Consider the following 19,816-nt stretch of genomic DNA (forward strand, 5'->3'; position numbering starts at 1 on the left):
TATACCAGGAGGAGCAATAGAGGGTTAGGTAGAAAATTCTCAGAAGGATGTCAAAGTACTCATAATAGCTGTTTTGACATCATTGTAAAATGCACCGTGATCTGAAAAGCATTTTTTCAGAAATTTCACTCAACAATTATAAAAAAAATGTTAACAGAAAAAGATTGTTAGTGAAACAGACATTCAAGATCAGATTCTCAGCCATCCATAACAAAGTTCCAACATGTTATCTGGTCCCATCTAGTTCTGTGCTTGAGCACTATCGATATCCTCCAATGAAACATTCCCACCTCACCAGCACGTGAAGGCTCAGATAAGTCAGTCCCTCACTAAATCTTCAATAAATCATTGGGGTGGCAGGGTAGCCTAGTGGTTAGAGCGTTGGACTAGTAACTGGAAAGTTGCAAGTTCAAACCCCTGAGCTGACATATCTGTCGTTCTGCCCCTGAACAGGCAGTTAACCCACTGTTCCTAGGCCGTCATTGAAAAAAGGAATTTGTTCTTAACTGACTTGCCTAGTAAAAAAAAAAAAAATCTTTAGCTTTATTTAAGTCAGCTCTCAGCTCCATGGGCCTTTCTGGCTGTGTCACGTCTGAGGGAAGGTCATGTTCCTTAGCGCTGTACAATAGCAACCTGGTTTTACCAATATTATTTCACAATAAGTGATATCCACAAAAATTTCCCATTTGAAAAATTTGACATCACATTGCTACAAAGCTATATGATATTGAACATACTACGATCGAAAAATCTAAATATACTTAAAAAAGATTTGTCTATATCATATTGTTGAGACAGAATAAGTGCAAGGCAATTATCAATGATTAAGGTCAGAGGTGAATGCCCAATTCAGCAGCTACTCACCATTGTCATGCATGGTCTTTTGTCAAATGATTAACTTTGAAGGACCCCCATCTTTTATCACCCTTATCTCATATGCTTTATAAGAACAGAAAATAAGTAATTGGGAGAAAATAAATCAGAAATTTACAATTTGCTGGGATAATCAAAACATGTGATTTTGGCATATTAAAAACTAAAGATTGAAAAGAATCATAAATATTCAATTATTGTTTTATTAAGCCACACAACCAAATAAAAACACTTGTACACAACTAAAGTTAACGCCATGCATTCAGAAGTCTCTTAATTGTAAAAACAGCATCTTCATACAAACCACACACACCGTGAAATGATTAGCGAACATTCAATCAAATAAATCACGTGCCATAAACCATGACCCAAACGTACAGCAGCACGACACCTGTACCTTTCCAACACAATATGACCAGGGGCAATAGAGTAGAAATAAATACATTAAAAATTAAAACGTTGACACTACAATCAGCAACGCATTTCAGACCTAGGTTCAAGTTAAGAGAGATTTGTTCTAAGCCTACATCTGTAAATTATAGTTTGGCAGCAATAAAAGACAAAGTGCCTTGTTCAAACAACTAACAAACTTTGCTAAGACTGAAAGATGGTTGATAACAGGTCAATTTGGCCAAATCCAGTCTGGGCTGGAGTCTTATCAAATGATACAGATAAATGTCTATCACCAGTCTACCATTTTACAGAGAAAAAAAAACATTTAATGAAAAAAGATCATATCATTGACTTAAAATCCCTGAGTTTCCAGGCACTTGGAATTCCTCTTTGAATCCCTTCATTAAATAAACAGTAACTGATCCTCTGTGCTTCGTTTTAAAAAGGTGGGTATAAATGATTAAGGAGAATGAACAGGCGAGGCCAGAGTTTGATCAATCCCATACACAAGTGGTGATGACTGCTACATAGACTGAACTCCATGGGTTCATGACAATCGGTACGGTATTAGCAGAACTATAGGACGACAATTTTAAAAAGCATCAAGAGCTTCTGAATCTGTCTAATAGCAAACTAGGCTGTAGTGTAGTGTGGTACCCTTTTCCTAATAGTAAAGTCTCATTTGCAGCATTTAACAATATTGTGTGATGAAAAATGAATAAGGTTAACACTGGCATAAGAGAAATGTGTTAAGTAGCAAGGGACAGAGTTCAGTCCCCATTATACTGCATCTCCATCATAGTCCCCAGGCAGTCACAGGCAACATCATCTGTGTCCCACAGGACAACAAAGTAGTAGTGTGTCAGAAGAAAGCCTCGTCTTTTTTTCTTCTTTTTACATCCGTGACACCTTAGTTACAGTAAGACAAGAGCACCCATCCTGTCCTTCTGTTGTGTTAAAGAGGTTTACCTGCCTACATCACACTGGGCTTGTGTTAGCTATGTATTGTGGATAGTGTAGTTCTGTGTATTCTTCCTCAGTTCTGCATGAGGTACTGGTGGAAGTAGATGCCAAACAGGCTGCTGATGACCTGGCAGGCGGCCACCCACCAGGTAAGGAAGGCAAAGAGGCCTCTGAAGAAGAGTGGGGTGAGGACGGAGCGCAGGGCTGAGAAGCCCTCTGTCAGACGAGCCACCGTGGCCTGGATGTCCTCCTCCATGTACTCCACCCCATCCTCATCCTCCTCCAGCCCTGGCAGGACGGGAGTGACCGTTGGCATTACCAGGGCAGGAGTCACCCCCGGAGCCTGCTCCGCACCACTCCATGAGAAGTCACCTGACATACAGAACAAAAACACAGCAGGAACGAAGGCCGTTACCACACGAGACATTCTAAATGAAAAACTTACAGGCTACAAATACAGGTAACTGCCAAATTATAGGAAACACCAACATCAAATCAAATTTATTTATACAGCCCTTCGTACATCAGCTGATATCTCAAAGTGCTGTACAGAAACCCAGCCTAAAACCCCAAACAGCAAGCAATGCAGGTGTAGAAGCACGGTGGCTAGGAAAAACTCCCTAGAAAGGCCAAAACCTAGGAAGAAACCTAAAGTGTCTTAATAAGATGTTGGGCCACCATGAGGCAGAACAGCTTCAATGCACCTTGTCATAGATTCTACAAGGGTCTGGAACTCTTGGAGGGATGCCACATCATTCTTCCATGAGAAAGTCCATCATTTGGTGTTTTGTTGATAGTGGTGGAAAACTACGTGTCAGGCACCGCTCTAGAATCTCGCAAAAGTGTTCAATTGGCTAGAGTTCCTGCTTACTGACACACACACACACACACACACAATGTCTGAAATGTCTTGCCTACTTCTAACAGCATTTGCCCACAAAAAATAATTTTTATTTATTTTTTTTAACCAAGTTACAACTCAAATAAGGAAATCAGTCAACTGAAATAAATTAGGCCCTAATCTATGGATTTCAAGGCTGGTAATAGACTGCATCTGTTGGTCAGATGCCTTCAAAAGAAAAGGGCGTGGATAAGAAAACCAGTCAGTATCTGGTGTGACCACCATTGCCTCATGCAGCGCAACACATCTCTTCAATGGCTGTGCGAAGTTGCTGGATATTGGCAGGAACTGTAACACGCTGTTATCCATGTCAATCCAGAGCATCCCAAACATGGTCAATGGGTAACATGTCTGGTGAATATACAACAGGGAAATGTTCAGCTTCCAGGAATTGTATACAGATACTTGCGACATGGGGCCATGCATTATCATGCTGAAACATGAGGTGATGGCGGTGGATGAATGGCAAGACGATGTTCCCCAGGATTTGTTCACGGTATCTCTGTGCATTCAAATTGCCATCAATAAACTGCAATTGTGTTCGTTGTCCATAGCTTATGCCTGCTTATACCATGACCCCCCCATGGGGCACTCTATTCACCACATTGACATCAGCAAACTGCTTGCCTACACAACGCCATACATTTGCCGGGTACAGTTGAAACCGTGATTCATCCATGAAAAGTACACTTCTCCAGCGTGCCAGTGACCATCGAAGGTGAGCATTTGCCCACTGAAGTCAGGTCAAGACCCTGGTCAAGACGATCAACACGCAGAAGAACTTCACTGAGACGGTTTGAGCAGAAATTCTTTGGTTGTGCAAACCCAGCTTCATCAGCTGTCCAGGCAGCTGGTCTCAGACAATCCTGCTGGTGAAGAAGCCGGACGTGGAGGTCCTGAGCTGGCATTTTTACGTGGTCAGCGGCTGTGAGGCCAGTTGGACGTACTGCCAAATTCTCGAAAACAAATGTTGAGGGGGCTTGCGGTTGAGAAATTAAACACTCAATTCTCTAGCAACAGCTCTGGTGGACATTCCTGCAGGCAGTATTCCAATTACACGCTCCCTCAAGACATCTGTGGCATTGTGTTGTAACAAAACTGCACATTTTAGAGTGGCCTTTAATCGTCTCGAGCACAAGATGCAACTGTGTAATGATCATGCTGGGGATCTTTTAATTCAGCTCACGAACCATGGGACCAACACTTTACATGGTGTTTATATTTTTGTTCTGTTTAAACTTACGGTCAAAAGTTTTAGAACACCTACTCATTCAAGGGTTTTTCTTTATTTTTTACATTGTATAATAATTGTGACGACATCAAAACTATGACATAACATATGTAGTAGCCATTTCTTCAAATAGCCACCCTTTGCCTTGATGACAGCTTTGCACACTCTTGGCATTCTCTCAACCAGCTTCACCTGGAATGATTTTCCGACAGTCTTGAAGGAGTTCCCACATATGCTGAGCACTTGTTGGCTGCTTTTCCTTCACTCTGTAGTCTAACTAATCCCTAACCATCTGAATTGTGTTGAGGCCAGGTCAACTGATGCAGCACTCCATCACTCTCCTTCTTGGTCAAATAGTACTTACACAGCCTGGAGGTGTGTTGGGTCATTGTCCTGTTGAAAAACAAATGATTGTCGCACTAAGCACAAACCAGATGGCATATCGCTGCTGAATGCTGTGGCAGCCATGCTGGTTAAGTGCGCCTTGAATTCTAAATAAACCAAAGAGTGTCACCAGAAAAGCACCCCCACCTCCTCCATGCTTCACGGTGGGAAATACACATGCGGAGATCATCCGTTCACCCACACCGCATCTCACAAAGACCCAGCGGTTGGAACCAAAAATCTCCAATTTGGAGTTCAGACCAAAGGATAAATTTGGTCTAACGTCCATTTCACTTGTTTCTTGGCCAAAGCAAGTCTCTTATTATTATTATTAAGTCCTTTAGTAATGGTTTCTTTGCAGCAATTTGACCATGAAGGCCTGATTCACACAGTCTCCTGAACAGTTGATGTTGTAATGTGTCTTACTTGAACTCTGAAACATTTATTTGGGCTGCAATTTCTGAGGCTGGTAAGTAACTCGCATATCTGCAGCAGAGGTAACTCGCCGTCTTCCATTCCTGTGGTGGTCCTCATGAGAGCCAGTTCCATAGCACTTGATGGTTGTTACAACTGCACTTGAAGAAACTTTCAAAGTTCTTGAAATGTTCCGTATTGACAGATCTTCATGTCTTAAAGTAGTGATGGACTGTAGTTTATTTACTTATTTGAGCTGTTCTTGCCATAATATGGACTTAGCCCTATTTGGTAAAAGGCCATCTTCTGTACACCACCCCTACCTTGTCACAACACGATTGTCTCAAACACACTAAGGAAAGAAGTTTCGCAAATTAACCTTTTAACAAGGCACACCTGTTAAATGAAATGCATTCCATGAAGCTTGTTGAGAGAATGCCAAGAGTGTGCAAAGATGTCATCAAGGCAAAGGGTGGCTATTTGAAGAATCTCAAATACATTTAGATTTGTTTAACACTTTTTTGGGTTACAACTTGATTCCATGTGTTATATCATAGTTTTGATGTCTTCACTACTATTCTACAAAGTAGAAAATAGTAAAAATAAAATCCCTTGAATGAGTAGGTGTTCTAAAACTTTTGACCAGTAGCGTATACTGTGTACTAATCGTACTATATACACACACACACACACACACACACCTCTTCAGAACGTACTGTTTAGTCAAAATGAACACAGTAACCAAGAAATATCAACAAAATAGGCTCACCAATCCTGAGAATGTATCATCTAACGCACAATTGCGTTGATTCCCGCCATTAGGGTACAGCGGGTCCCTTTTTCGCTTTATCAACGGATTATCAAACACGCGTGAGTCTGGAAAGTTAATTATCTTCCTCAAAAGTGTACAGCAAAGTCTACTAAATGAAAAGCCGAAATAAGTATAACAATTTGTCATTTAAAACATACTAGATTTTCTAAATGTCACATTCTATAAAAAACAACACCTATGCTCCTTTGAGATGCCTCTTTCAGTCACTGAGAGCTCTTCTTCTAGCCATGGTAGCCCAAATAATGGGCAACCAGCCATCTCTACACATGACCCTAAGCATGATAGGATGTTAATTGCTTAATTAACTCAGGAATCACACCTGTGTGGAAGCACCTGCTTTCAATATACCTTGTATCCCTCATTTACACACGTATTTCCTTTATTTTGGCAGTTACCTGTAACATCAGGCATTATGGTGAAGCGGTTGGTAAATTATCGTGACTCCCCATTTTTAAATTGTAGAATGCAGATTCTCAGCAGTCACTGAAGGCCTCACTGAGATTAGAGTTGTTGCTTATGTTGTTAGGTGCTGTACATGTCTTACCCAGGACCTTCAGAGCCAGGGTAGAGAAGAGGAGTAGTAGAACAGGGATCACGTACTGCAGGGTGACTATGGTCAGGTAGCAGAACACTCGGGTCACCTGGAAGGACAACAAAGACTCATGGATACAGGTTTCCTCTGTCAACTAAGGTTGGGCGGTACCTATATTTTCAAACCATTTCTGTACCATACCAGGGTATACGGTATTACCGGAAGTGCACACAAGGGGCGCTATTTCTAAAACAATTTAGGCAACAGGGATCTTGAGCCAACAGAGATTGTATGTCTCTGCTGTAAGCAAGAAGCTTGATCTTGCCACTTAGCTAGAAATCTAGCCAATTAGCTAGAAAGTTAGCAAAGCAAATGCATAGCTGGAGCCCTGAGCTGGAGATAATGCGACACCTTAGATTTCTTATAGTTATACTTACCTTATAGTTTAAGCAGTGACGTAGCACGCCCCAGCCCAACCCCTCTGCCCCCCCAAAAAGTGTATGTATGCATGTATAACTTTTTTTTTAAAACAGTATTGAAAATCATATTGTCGGTAATTCGAAAAACAAAATGGCTGGTTTAGAGGTTTAGGCATCTTACCTTCCTCTGGATGTCGATGGCAGCGATGCGTCCTGCCTCTTTCTTCATCTGGTCCACCCACTTCTGGGACAGATTGAGGTAGGCCTGCATGTGGTAGCGGGTCAGGGCCAGCCTCAGGCAGCACAGCACCACCACCGTCCACAGACGAACACTGTCAAACATCGCGCTTGACATACTGGGATAACACACAGAGACGTCAACACTAGGAGTAGAGCTGTTGCGGTGACTGCAATACCGCCACACTGGCAGTCATGACCACAGTCAAATTCCACATGACCATTGAGTCACGTTAATCTCCTTTATGCATTCTGGACATGTGTTGTTAGTACCCAACTGCTAATGGCAGTGTACTCTGATCTCTATAGTCCCTCTAACCACTGACATCAATGCAAATTGGATCTCAAATCATAGCAAACACTTATCAGAACAGTTTTTAAAACCCACCTCACTGATCGATCAATTTGAAGAAAAATTCAATAACAGGTTGAAACTGGAGTGGAAAACAGTCATTGTGGATGTTGTTTCAAAGCTAAACAATGAAGTGGACAGTGCATTCTAAGGTGATGATCAATTCAAAACACCCATACACATATTAGACCTTATGGATACATAGGCTTGAGCCCAAGCCCGAAAAAACCCTGAATGAAAATGATGTTTCCTTATACAATACATAGCTAATAGCCTACCACTTACGACACACGGCAGATTTCTTTATTTATATATATATATTTTTTTTTTATATATTTTCTTTATACATATTTAAGATGTTTTTGGTATATAATTGGTATAGCCAATACTTCAAAATTAAACACATTATACTAGTCACCTTTGAGAGTGGACTATATACTTATGGATACTGGATGGGCTGGTTACCTTATGCTATCCATGAGTCTGGGAAAGTACACAGGCAATACTGTTGGTTCATTGATTGTGCAAGGCGGCTTACAGTTAAATACAAATTCACAAATTGTAGGCTGTTATACTTTCATAATGAATAGGATGGCACTTCCTTTAGCTACACCATCTCACCACTGTGCGTTTCCATCTCCTCGCTCTCCCCTTAATTCCTTTCGAGAGCGCAGAGATCGGGACTGTCAGTTTAATTAAATATGTTTTATTGGAAAAACATTTTACTACCTATATTCCTTAACAGATTTAACTTGCCTTATCAAATTAAGCACTAGAGAGCTGCAAGAACATGGTTGGAGAGCCCATGGCATACAAAGTGTGGGCGCAATATCACCTGTCACGCAGCAAGAGGCTGCATGCTCCTCAAATAGTGGCTGTTGCTTGGAGTGAAATAAGTGTTATAAAGCCCAGACATCTCTACATGCAATCTTGTGTGAAAGCAGAGTTGAGATGGTTGCCACTAAAAAGACGATCCAAGCTGCTACTATATTTATTTCTCAGCTGCTTATATTAAGCACATGTGCTGCTATAAAACCAGAGTAGCTAGCTGGTCTGGTTACAAAACAAACCGCGGGAAAGTGGCCTTCATTCGCTATTCCAGTGCATACGGAGATGTCTTTTTTCCTCTGCCCATTTGATAATGGGCCATTCTAAATCGAAACAAATTTGACATACTAGTTAATTGAGACTATCATCAATAGTCTATAGGTCGCATCATGCAGCTCAAATGTTACTATTGTTTGACATTCTAAGATTCGTATCATTCACAACTAGATTAACTCTAAATCAAGCGTATAGGACCTTTCAAATGATCACTTGTACACTCAGCTCCGGAATGGGAAAAATATCCTTTCTATTATTTTTACTATAAAATCATATAATATAAAAATGGCACAGGACTAAAAAGCATATATTGTCTGCTAAATGAACTATCCTAGAACCTACGCATGGCCAGATAACATACAGTAGGCCCACTCATAAAATCGGTTCTTCTGAAATACTGTACATTCTCTTCATATGTTTCTTTAGACCTACCCAAAGTAATTCATGGATTTATTGAGATGGTGTATATTAAATGGATTTGTTAAACTTCTTTATAAATGTACTGTAATGTTCTAAAGGCTAGCATCAGTGGCTTGTATGTGTGGAGACGCTAAACGTACTGATGTTAATTAACAGTCAATTACCGTGAGACCGGCAGTCAATTTCATGACAATAACCAGCTGACTAAGTTTCATGACCGCCACAGCCCTAAGAAGGAATGAGCACAAGGGTGCCAAACAGTCATAATTGTAATATTTCATCATTGAAGTATAGGAAATCAGGGGATGCACAAGAGTGGAATACAACAAGTATATACATACACTACATGACCAAAAATATGTGGACACCTGCTCGTCAAACATCTCATTCCAAAATCATGGGCATTAACATGGAGTTGGTCCCCCTTTGCTGCAATAACAGCCTCGACTCTTCTGGGAACGTTCCATTAATGTTAGAACATTGCTGCGGGGACTGGCTTCCATTCAGCCACAAGACCATTAGTGAGGTCGGGCACTGATGTTGGGCGATTAGGCCTGGCTTGTAGTCGGCATTCCAATTCATTCCAAAGGTGTTCGATGGGGTTGAGGTCAGGGCTTTGTGCAGACCAGTCAAGTTCTTCCACACCGATCGACAAACCATTTCTCTATAGACATTGTTTTGTGCATGGGGACATTGTAATGCTGAAACAGGAAAGGGCCTCCCCAAACTGTTGCCACAAAGTTAAAAGCACAGAATCGTCTAGAATGTCATTGTATGCTGCAGCGATATGATTTCCGTTCACTAGAACTACGGCGCGTAGCCCGAACTATGAAAAACAGCCCCAGACATTACAGTTGGCACTATGCATTGAGGCAGGTAGTGTTCTCCTGGCATCCACCAAACCCAGATTCATCAGTCAGACTGTCAGATGGTGAAGCGTGAGTCATCACTCCAGAGAACGCATTTCCACTGCTCCAGAGTCCAATGGCAGCGAGCTTTACACTACTCCTGCTGATGCTTGCCATTACGCATGGTGATCTTAGGTTTGTGTGCAGCTGCTCGGCCATGGAAACCCATTTCATGAAGCTCTAGACAAAGTTATTGTGTTGACATTGCTTCCAGAGGCAATTTAGAGCTTGGTAGCGAGTGTTGCAACCAAGGACAGACGTTTAAGCGCTTCAGCACTTGGTGGTCCTGTTCCGTGAGCTTGTGTGGCCTACTACTTCGCGGCTGAGCTGTTGTTGCTCCTAGATGTTTCCACTTCACAATAAAAGCAGGTACAGTTGACCGAACTGACTTGTTGGAAGAGTGGCATTCTTTGGCGGTGCCACATTAAGTCACTGAGCTCTTCAGTAAGGCCATTCTACTGCCATTGTTTAGCTATGAATATTGCATGCCGTGTGCTCGATTTTATACACGTCAGCAACGAGTGCGACTGAAATAGCCGAATCAACTCATTTGAAGGGGTGTCCACATACTTTTGTACATATAGAGTACCAAGACACACACTTACAGCGTGACCGAGGTCTTCCCCATGGGAGCGTTCCCCAGGAAGTCCCTAGCGATGGGTTTGATCCACAACACGATCACCACCACTGGAGCCAGAAAACTAATGTGCAACAGAATCCTACAGGAAGCAAAAAACACCAAACAGGAAGACATTACTAGTGGAGTCAAGTCGTTATTTGGTTTCACAGCTAAATCTGTGTTAGTGTTCTTACTGGATGAATGGGCGGTCTGAGTTCATCTGAACTGCGTCCAGGTGGGTCTGGGCTAGGCGGAGGCCAGGGAAGGCCAGCAAAGCACCAATAAAAGCACAGATGGCAGCCAGACCCAACTTTACAGTCAGCTTGGTCACAGGGACTCTGATGGGAGTCCAAATATAATAAACATTAGAGAGAACATTTGCCAACACACAGATCACTAAAAGCATATCAATAGTCCATGAATGACTATTCTATGGACCCAAGTTGTGATTTACATATTTATTTTAAATAAATTTAAGCTGTCCAATGAAAAGATACTTACGACCACTCAGCAAAGCCTTGCTGTTTTGCGAAAACTTCAAGGTTGTCAAAAAGACTGTTAAAACCTGCAATACAAAAGCATAAAAATGATAAAATTAACTAAACAAATCACAGTTAAGTGTGTTTTATTTATATATGTTTTTTATTACAAACACACACATTGTACAGAACATTAGGAACACCTGTATGGGATCAATATCATGCCAAATGTATTGTGTGAACACAGCATGCATTTTGTATTCGTGTATTATGATCTGTACAAATAAGTACCAACCCACAAATGTAAATCACTATCCACAAACACCTTTTGATTGGTATTTGTAAATCGATATATTGCATTAGAATTTTTTTAGAACAGCAGGGTAGGGGGGCGGCAGGGTAGCCTAGTGGTTAGAGCGTTGGACTAGTAACCCGTGCTGACAAGGTACAAATCTGTCGTTAGTAGTTAACCCACTGTTCCTAGGCCGTCATTGAAAATAAGAATTTGTTCTTAACTGACTTGCCTGGTTAAATAAAGGTAAATAAAAATGCAGGTCATTTCCAAGGACCTTAAGGAAAATGACTGCCATAAAGATTTGCACATAAGAGAGATATGTCATGTTTGTGCATACGGCAAACCTGCAACTCCATATTTGGAAGAGCTTAGGTCACCTGAATTTTGTCAGGTATTTGACAAGAAAAATACAAAAAGTTATCAAGCTTAAAAAGCGATTTGTAGTCGTATAAATCGCTGCCGCCTCTCATTCGGCCATGTTGATGCCTGCCTTTCAAGGCTGCAGAAATTATAGTAACCATAATGTTAACCATATGTGTACAACGTAAAGAATCGAAACCCTAGATTACTCTATATTTGCAACACTATTGCGGTGTACACCCGTTTGTAAAGCTCACCGCAAAAGTAGTCAATGCCATATTTGGGCGATGAACAGGTATACACAATACATTTGGCATATTACTGATCCCATACACCTGCTCTTTCCATGACAGAATCACCTGGTCAGTCTATGATCCCTTATTGATGCCACAATTCCACTTCAAATCAGAGTAGATGAAGGGGAGGAGACAGGTTAAAGAATACATTTTAAGCCTTGAGACATGGATTGTGTACAGTTGAAGTCAGAAGTTTACATAAACCTCAGCCAAATGCATTTAAACTCAGGTTTTTCACAATTCCTGACATTTAAAGTCTACAGTCACTCAATTAGTATTTGGTAGCATTGCCTTTAAATTATTTAACTTTGGTCAAACATTTCAGGTAGCCTTCCACAAGTTTCCCACAATAAGTTGGGAGAATTTTTGCCCATTCCTCCTAACAGAGCTGGTGTAACCGAGTCAGGCTTGTAGGCTTCCTTGCTCACACGCTTTTTCAGTTCTGCCCACACATTTTCTATAGGATTGAGGCCAGAGCTTTGTGATGGCCACTCCAATACCTTGACTGTTGTCCTTAAGCCATTTTGCCACAACTTTGGAAGTATGCTTGGGGTCATTGTCCATTTGGAAGACCCGTTTGCGAACAAGCTTTAACTTCCTGACTGATGTCTTGAGATGTTGCGTCAACATATCCACATTATTTTCCTACCTCATGATGCCATCTATTTTGTGAAGTGCACCAGTCCCTCCTGCAGCAAAGCACCCCCACAACATGCTGCAGCCACCCCCGTGCTTCAGGGTTGGGATGGTGTTCTTCGGCTTGCAAGCTTCCCCCTTTTTCCTCCAAACATAACGATGGTCATTATGACCAAACAGTTCTATTTTTGTTTCATCAGACCAGAGGACATTACTCCAAAAAAGTACGATCTTTGTCCCCATGTGCAGTTGCAAACTGTAGTCTGGCTTTTTTATGGCGGTTTTGGAGCAATGGCTTCTACCTTGCTGAGCGGCCTTTCAGGTTATGTCGATATAGGACTCATTTTACTGTGGATATAGATAGATACTTTTGTACCCGTTTCCTCCAGCATATCCAAGAAGTCCTTTGCTGTTGTTCTGGGATTGATTTGCACTTTTCACACCAAAGTACGTTCATCTCTAGGAGACAGAACGAGTCTCCTTCCTGAGCAGTATGACGGCTGCGTGGTCCCATGGTGTTTATACTTGCGTACTATTGTTTGTACAGATGAACGTGGTACCTTCAGGCGTTTGGAAATTGCTCCCAAGGATGAACCAGACTTGGCGGTCTAAAATAAATTCTGAGGTCTTGGCTGATTTCTTTTGATTTTCCCATGATGTCAAGCAGAGGCACTGAGTTTGATGGTAGGCATTGAAATACATCCACATGTACACCTCCAATTGACTCAAATTATGTCAATTAGCCTATCAGATGCTTCTAAAGCCATGACATAATTTCTGGAATTTTCTAAGCTGTTTAAAGGCAGTCAATTTAGTGTATGTAAACTTCTGACCCACTGGAATTGTGATACAGTAAATAATCTTTCTGTAAAAAATTGTTGTAATAATGACTTGTCATGCACAAAGTAGATGTCCTAACCGACTTGCCAAAACTACATAGTTTGTTAACAAGAAATCTGTGGAGTGGTTGAAAAACTAGTTTTGAAAAACTAGTTTTAATGACTCCAACCTAAGTGTATGTAAACTTCCGACTTCAACTGTACATGTGCCATTCAGAGGGTGAATGGGAAAGACAAGATTTAAGTGCCTTTGAACCAGGTATGGTAGTAGGTGCACCAGTTTGAGTGTGTCAAGAACAGCAATGATGCTGGGTTTTTCACACGCAACAGTTTCCTGTGTATCAAGAATGGTCAACCACCCAAAGGACATCCAGCCAACTTCACAACTGTGGGAAGCATTGGAGTCAACATGGGCTAGTATCCCTGTGGAACGCTTTCGACACCTTGTAGAGTTCATGCCCTGACGAATTGAGGCTGTTTTGAGGGGGAAAAGGGGGTGTAACTCAATATTATGAAAGTGTTAAATATTTTGTATACAGTGTACATCCCCATGGGACTACTGTAGTAGGGGTTAGTGTTGTGGACATACCAGGCTCCAGGCCAAACTCCAGGTAGTCTTCTCTGACCACTAGCACCAACATGGCCACCAGCAGAGATAGGAAACCAAAGGCCAAGCACACTGAACGCTCACCCCCCTCGTCAGACCGGAAATAGTGGCCCATCAGGGAGTGGAGGGTTTTCCTGTGAGAGAGGGTTAAGGGCAACACAGGGACAATCGGACAGTCCCTCAACAAACAACTCCAATCAAGGAAGAGCACAACAGGTGCATCTGAGTGTTTTTTGGCAGCCGTGCATGTTTGGGTGACACGCTATACTTCCTGTTGCAAGTTTCATACTGTTTTTGAATGGGCGTCAAGCTTATATCGTCAAATTCATGAAAACTTCCTCACTTAAGATACATGTCAAATTATATTTGTGGATTAATTTATTTCTACCTGATGCCTTTCATGAAGTTTTGACTGAATTTGTATTTTTTCCATAATCAAAAAGCAAATGAATTAAAAAATACAAATATAATTTTACATACTGTATCTTAAAATGACCACGTTTTCATGATTTTGATTAGAAGCTTGAAGCCCATTCAAAAACAGTACAGGACTTGCAACAGGAAGTAGGCGGGACTTTCATTGTGTTATTGATGTATCCAAGGAGCCCACTTTGTAGAAATTGACACCAACAGTTTTTACATGGTGATAACATTGACAAGTACAGTGAGTACAACTTAAGTCTTAAGAATAAGTTAAATTCCATTTTCAAGTTAAAATTGTAATACAACTATGGGATCTCAGAGAAGGTGAACAGAAGGATACAGGCAGCAGAGAACAGTCAGCACACACCAGAAGGCCCCAATGTGGACCTCCATGGCAGGATCGACTACACAGAAGTAGCCCTCAGTGAAAAGGTAGATGCCCATCGCATACACAGCAAAGTCAATCAACCACTGGTACTCCAGGAAGAATCGCAGTACTGAGAATGGGAAAGGAGCGACAAAGCAAAAATATTGTAAGGAAAAGATAAGGCCTAAATGCAAGGGCTTGGAGGGCATTTCAGTCAGCAGTAGTGGTCATGCTTGTTTTATTTACCAAGGGCATCAAGGACACCAATTGGAGCTTTTTCTAAGTTAAGGTCGATGTCCTTCGGCACTGTGAGAGGCTTGCTGTCCCCATTCTGTCTCCTACAAAGAAGAAGTCAGCAAACCTTCCCTGTAACAGCACAGTCTACTATCATAACAGTGATACAAAAGAAAAGACACCAGTTATACTGCATCATCATGCCCCCTCTTCAGCTCACACCTGTCTCTCCTGCTGGGCTTGCTGGGCATCTGTTTGCCTGCCAGGGCGCACAGCTCTCCTTCAGAGGGGTGTTTGAACCGGAATAGACTGAAAGGACCAAGTTATATTTGTTTTAAACATATATACATTGCACGTAGTTGGCTAGTAGTATGACTGTTGTTTTACTCAAATCTAGTCACTATGATTAGGCAATTTCTCCTACCCTCATGATCTAACAAGGAATAACTCCAAACCCTAACCACTATCAGGATGTCTCTACACCCAACCTCCAAATCCACTTCTGCATGACATTTGTGTACATTACTTTACCTGCCATTGCATAGAAGCCAGCGGGCAAAAGAACAGTGTGGAGTCATTCTCTGCATGATGCTAGCAGCCAGCAAGCTGACCACCAGCTGCACTCCAATTAGCGCCTGTTCAGACAGACAGACACCTTGTTAATCAAAGTAGCTACAGTACAAAAAGGGGTCAACCCAACATTTGTAGACAACCAACATGGAGTTTCCTGAGAATTCTTTCAACCGACACAACTGCTGCGTGTCTCAAAGGTGTCGCTACTACACGTGTCGGGAGTGGGGGGGAGTGGGGGGGGTGGAGTGGGGGGGGGGGGGGGGTGCCCTCCTACAACTGTCAGTCATTCAACTCTTCAAGGAAGGAACCAAGTCCTCTTAAGCCAATGAAAGAAATGACCCAAGATAGCATGACATGGGGAAGTGCTAGCTGTGAAGGTTACCATCCATGCTAGCAGCCCAAGTAAGCTAGCTAACGGTGTGCAACGTGTCCATGGCTAATAGAATGCAATAGCAATTTATGCTAACTTCAAACTGACATAGCCAGCTCTCAATTTGAAGAGAACCTGAAGCAGTAACTGTGACCAGTAGCGACATTTTACCGGTAGCTGACATTTCTAAGCTAGCTACCTAGCTATTTTGTAGCCAAAAAGTACCTGCCGCAGAGGCTTAAACGCTATAGCTACAAGCATTTGAATTAGCTAGCGAAGTATTACATACTGGTTGCAAGTGGACACAGATGAAACATCTAGCTACTCACCATCTCTCTTCAACGAACTGAAGTATATGTTCGTAGTGTTAGCGACACAGGTGTGTAGTTTAAGTGTCTTGACAACTGATCAAATATGGCAGATAAATTAAGATTGTTCACTCTGTCCGTTTACCATTGAACATAAATTGTAAATTCAGGTCTACTTAACTGACACCAATGCAATAGCAGATGGGTCTGGTCTTCTTAGTTCATTGACTTTCATTTAACTAGGGGGGGACGCTTCCTTTTCCGTCTCTGAACATTATGCTACTGTAGGCAGGCCTGGATTTGGGTTCCACAAACCGCAGAAAACAAGCCGTTTCATTGGCTCGAATAGATGTCTGTTCACGATTTCTTTGGATCCCGTTACAAACTATGCCAAAAGTGGTGGAAGACGCCTAGTAAAAATATACCTTAATCACAATAATAATCTATTTTCTAATGTAGAAAATAAATAGTTGAACCTGCTTAGCAATAAAAAAGCCTAGTTTTATAGATACTGTATCATAAAGCCAAGTACACGTAGACTACTTTCACAGCTGTCCAAACCAATCACACTGTAACTGGGCTTATTATTGTGGGAGTTGTAGTTTCTCATACAAAGTGATGAGACGCTTAGTCTGTTCGCTATATTTTGCAGTTTTAGCAAAGATAATTTACAAACTTTGGTTTTAAGATGACAGGAACCAAAGTGTGGGTCAGTGTTTCTCAGTGGACCCTAATTAGGGATGAACATTACAAATGTATAAATGCACCTAGTACGATTTTATTGTGAAAGCACGCCACTTTTGTCAAAATTGAACATATGCAGCAGGTTATGAAAATGAACGCATTAAATTAGGTGAATGAGAATGAAGTTAGGAAAAGGGTTAGCTAAAATGCAAGAAGAAAAAATCTACTTTTGACATCAATTTGACCGAAGCTGTATCGCTTCTAGACATGACCAGCTAGTACCCATACCAAACCATTTTTGCTAGTACTGCAGGTGAGACTTATGAACACTGAACAAAAATATAAACGCAACATGTAAATTGTGGCCCATGTTTTATGAGCTGAAATAAACGATCCCAGAAATTTTCCATACGCACCAAAAGTATATTTCTCTCAAATTGTATGCACAAATTTGTTTACATCCCTGTTAGTGAGCTTTTATCCTTTGTTAAGATAATCCAGCCACCTGGCAGGTGTGGCATATCAAGAAGCTGATTAAACAGCATGCTCATTACACAGTTTCACCTTGTGCTGGGGACAATAAATGGCCACTCTAAAATGTGCTGTTTTGTCACACAACACAATGCCGCAGATGTCTCAAGTTTGAGGTAGCATGCAATCGGCATGTTGACTGCAGGAATGTCCACCAGAGCTATTGACAGATCATTTAATGTTCATTTCTCTACCATAAGCCACCTCCAACATCATTTTAGATCATTTGGCAATACGTTCAACTGGCCTCACAACCGCAGACCACGTGTAACCACGCCAGCCGAAGAACTTCCCATCTGGCTTCTTCACCTGCGGGATCGTCTGAAACCAGCCACCCGGACAGCTGATGAAACTGGAGAGTATTTCTGTCTGTAATAAAGCCCTTTTGTGGGGAGAAACTCATTCTGATTGGCTGGGCCTGACTCCCAAGTGGGTGGGCCTATGCCCTCCCAGGCCCACCCATGGCTGCACATCTTCCCAGTCATGTGAAATGAATAGATTAGGGCCTAATGAATATATTTCAATTGACTGATTTACTAATATGAACTGTAACTCAGTAAAATCATTGAAATTATTGCATGTTGAGTTTATATTTTTGTTCAGTATATGTAATAAAACGTCTCATTAAAGTTTGGCTACATTTTCAGGTGCCTCCCTTATGTCAGCATCGGTTTTGACATGATGGGCTGTAGCCAATATGAATAGGCTATCACCTACACTTCTACATGTAGGCTAATTATTTATATACATTTACATACACTGATGTCTTTCTTAACAGAATAGCTACTGTTTTCGATTTTCAAACCAATTGAATTGGATATTTTGGTTAATGGCTTTGGTGCCCTAGCAGATGTTGTTTGTGCCGTGGCAGATGGGCACCTCTTGAAGACTAAATGGCCTTGCCTCTAAAATCACGAAATTCCAGGCCTGCTATATACACTCGTTGTTGAGTGCACCTTGTGCTGGGGACAATAAAAGGCCACTCTAAAATGTGCTGTTTTGTCACACAACACAATGCCACAGATGTCTCAATTTCTGAGGTAGTGTGCAGTTGGCATACTGACTGCAGGAATGTCCACCAGAGCTGTTGTTAATTTCTACCATAAGCCACCTCCAAATTAGTTTTAGAGAATTTGGCCGTACGTCTAATCGGCCTCACAACCGCAGACCACGTGTATGGTGTCGTGTGGGCGAGCGGTTTGCTGATGTCAATGTTGTGAACAGAGTGCCCCACGGTGGCGGTGGAGTTATGGTATAGGCAGGCATAACCTACAGGCAAGGAACACTATTGCATTATCAATGGCCATTTGAATGCACAGAGATACTGTGATGAGATCCTGAGGCCCATTGTAGTGCCATTCATCCACCACCGTCAACTCATGTTTCAGAATGATAATGCATGACCCCGTATCACAAGGATCTGTACACAATTCCTGGAAGCTGAAAATGTCCCAAGTTCTTCCATGGCCTGCATATTGCCGTCATTTTGTTAACTGCCTTAGTTTTGCTAACTGCCTTAAGTTTGCTCAACCACAGGAAGAGTAGCTGCTGCTTTGGCAGCAACTAATGGGTATCCATAAGAAATACAAATACTCAATAGACATGTCACCCGTTGAGCATGTTTGGGATGCTCTGGACTGACGTGTATGACAGCATGTTCCAGTTCCCACCAAAATCCAGCAACGTTGCACAGCCATTGAAAAGAAGTGGGACAACATCAGCCTGATCAACTCTATGCGAAGGTGATGTGTCATGCTGCATGAGGCAAATGGTGGTCATACCAGAAACTGACTGGTTTTCCGATCCACGCCCCTACCTTTTTTGTAAGGTATCTGTGACCAACAGATGCATATCTGTATTCCCAGTCATGTAAAATCAATAGATTAGGGCCAAATTCATTCATTTCAATAGACTGATTTCCTTGTATGAACTGTAATCTTTGCATGTTACGTTTATATTTTTGTTCAATATACTTAAGGGTTATTTGTGTGTTTAGGGATGTGTTGTTGCTGTGCTAGTAATTGTTTGAAAGCCATTTGAGGACCACCAATGTTTGGGGTGTGGTTAATTGTATTCAAAGGTATGTGTTTATTCAAGTGTGACATTTAAAGTGTTAAGTTATTCCACAGTAATTATGTATTTTATTGAAAGTTTATTTCATGAGTTTGGAGAGTGTCAGAAGGGAGTGTTTTGACTCAAACTCTTTCTTTCTTCAGTGGTTTTGTCACTGTT

General features: G+C 41.6%; 1 protein-coding gene across 1 annotated transcript; it reads right to left on the bottom strand.

Moving 5' to 3' along the window:
* Window positions 1-1,058: 1,058 nt before the first annotated feature.
* On the bottom strand, window positions 1,059-16,917 carry LOC109889220 (transmembrane protein 161A). Its single transcript, XM_020480485.2, has 12 exons — window positions 16,391-16,917; window positions 15,650-15,753; window positions 15,341-15,427; window positions 15,131-15,222; window positions 14,858-15,014; window positions 14,077-14,228; window positions 11,084-11,147; window positions 10,777-10,920; window positions 10,569-10,682; window positions 7,124-7,298; window positions 6,536-6,632; window positions 1,059-2,601 (listed from the first exon to the last, which is right to left on the bottom strand). Exons 1-12 carry the CDS (start codon window positions 16,391-16,393, stop codon window positions 2,303-2,305), a joined length of 1,488 nt encoding a protein of 495 aa, XP_020336074.1. The 5' UTR covers window positions 16,394-16,917; the 3' UTR covers window positions 1,059-2,302.
* Window positions 16,918-19,816: the final 2,899 nt, after the last annotated feature.

Source organism: Oncorhynchus kisutch, linkage group LG4, assembly GCF_002021735.2.
Source record: "Oncorhynchus kisutch isolate 150728-3 linkage group LG4, Okis_V2, whole genome shotgun sequence".
Taxonomy (NCBI): domain Eukaryota; kingdom Metazoa; phylum Chordata; class Actinopteri; order Salmoniformes; family Salmonidae; genus Oncorhynchus; species Oncorhynchus kisutch.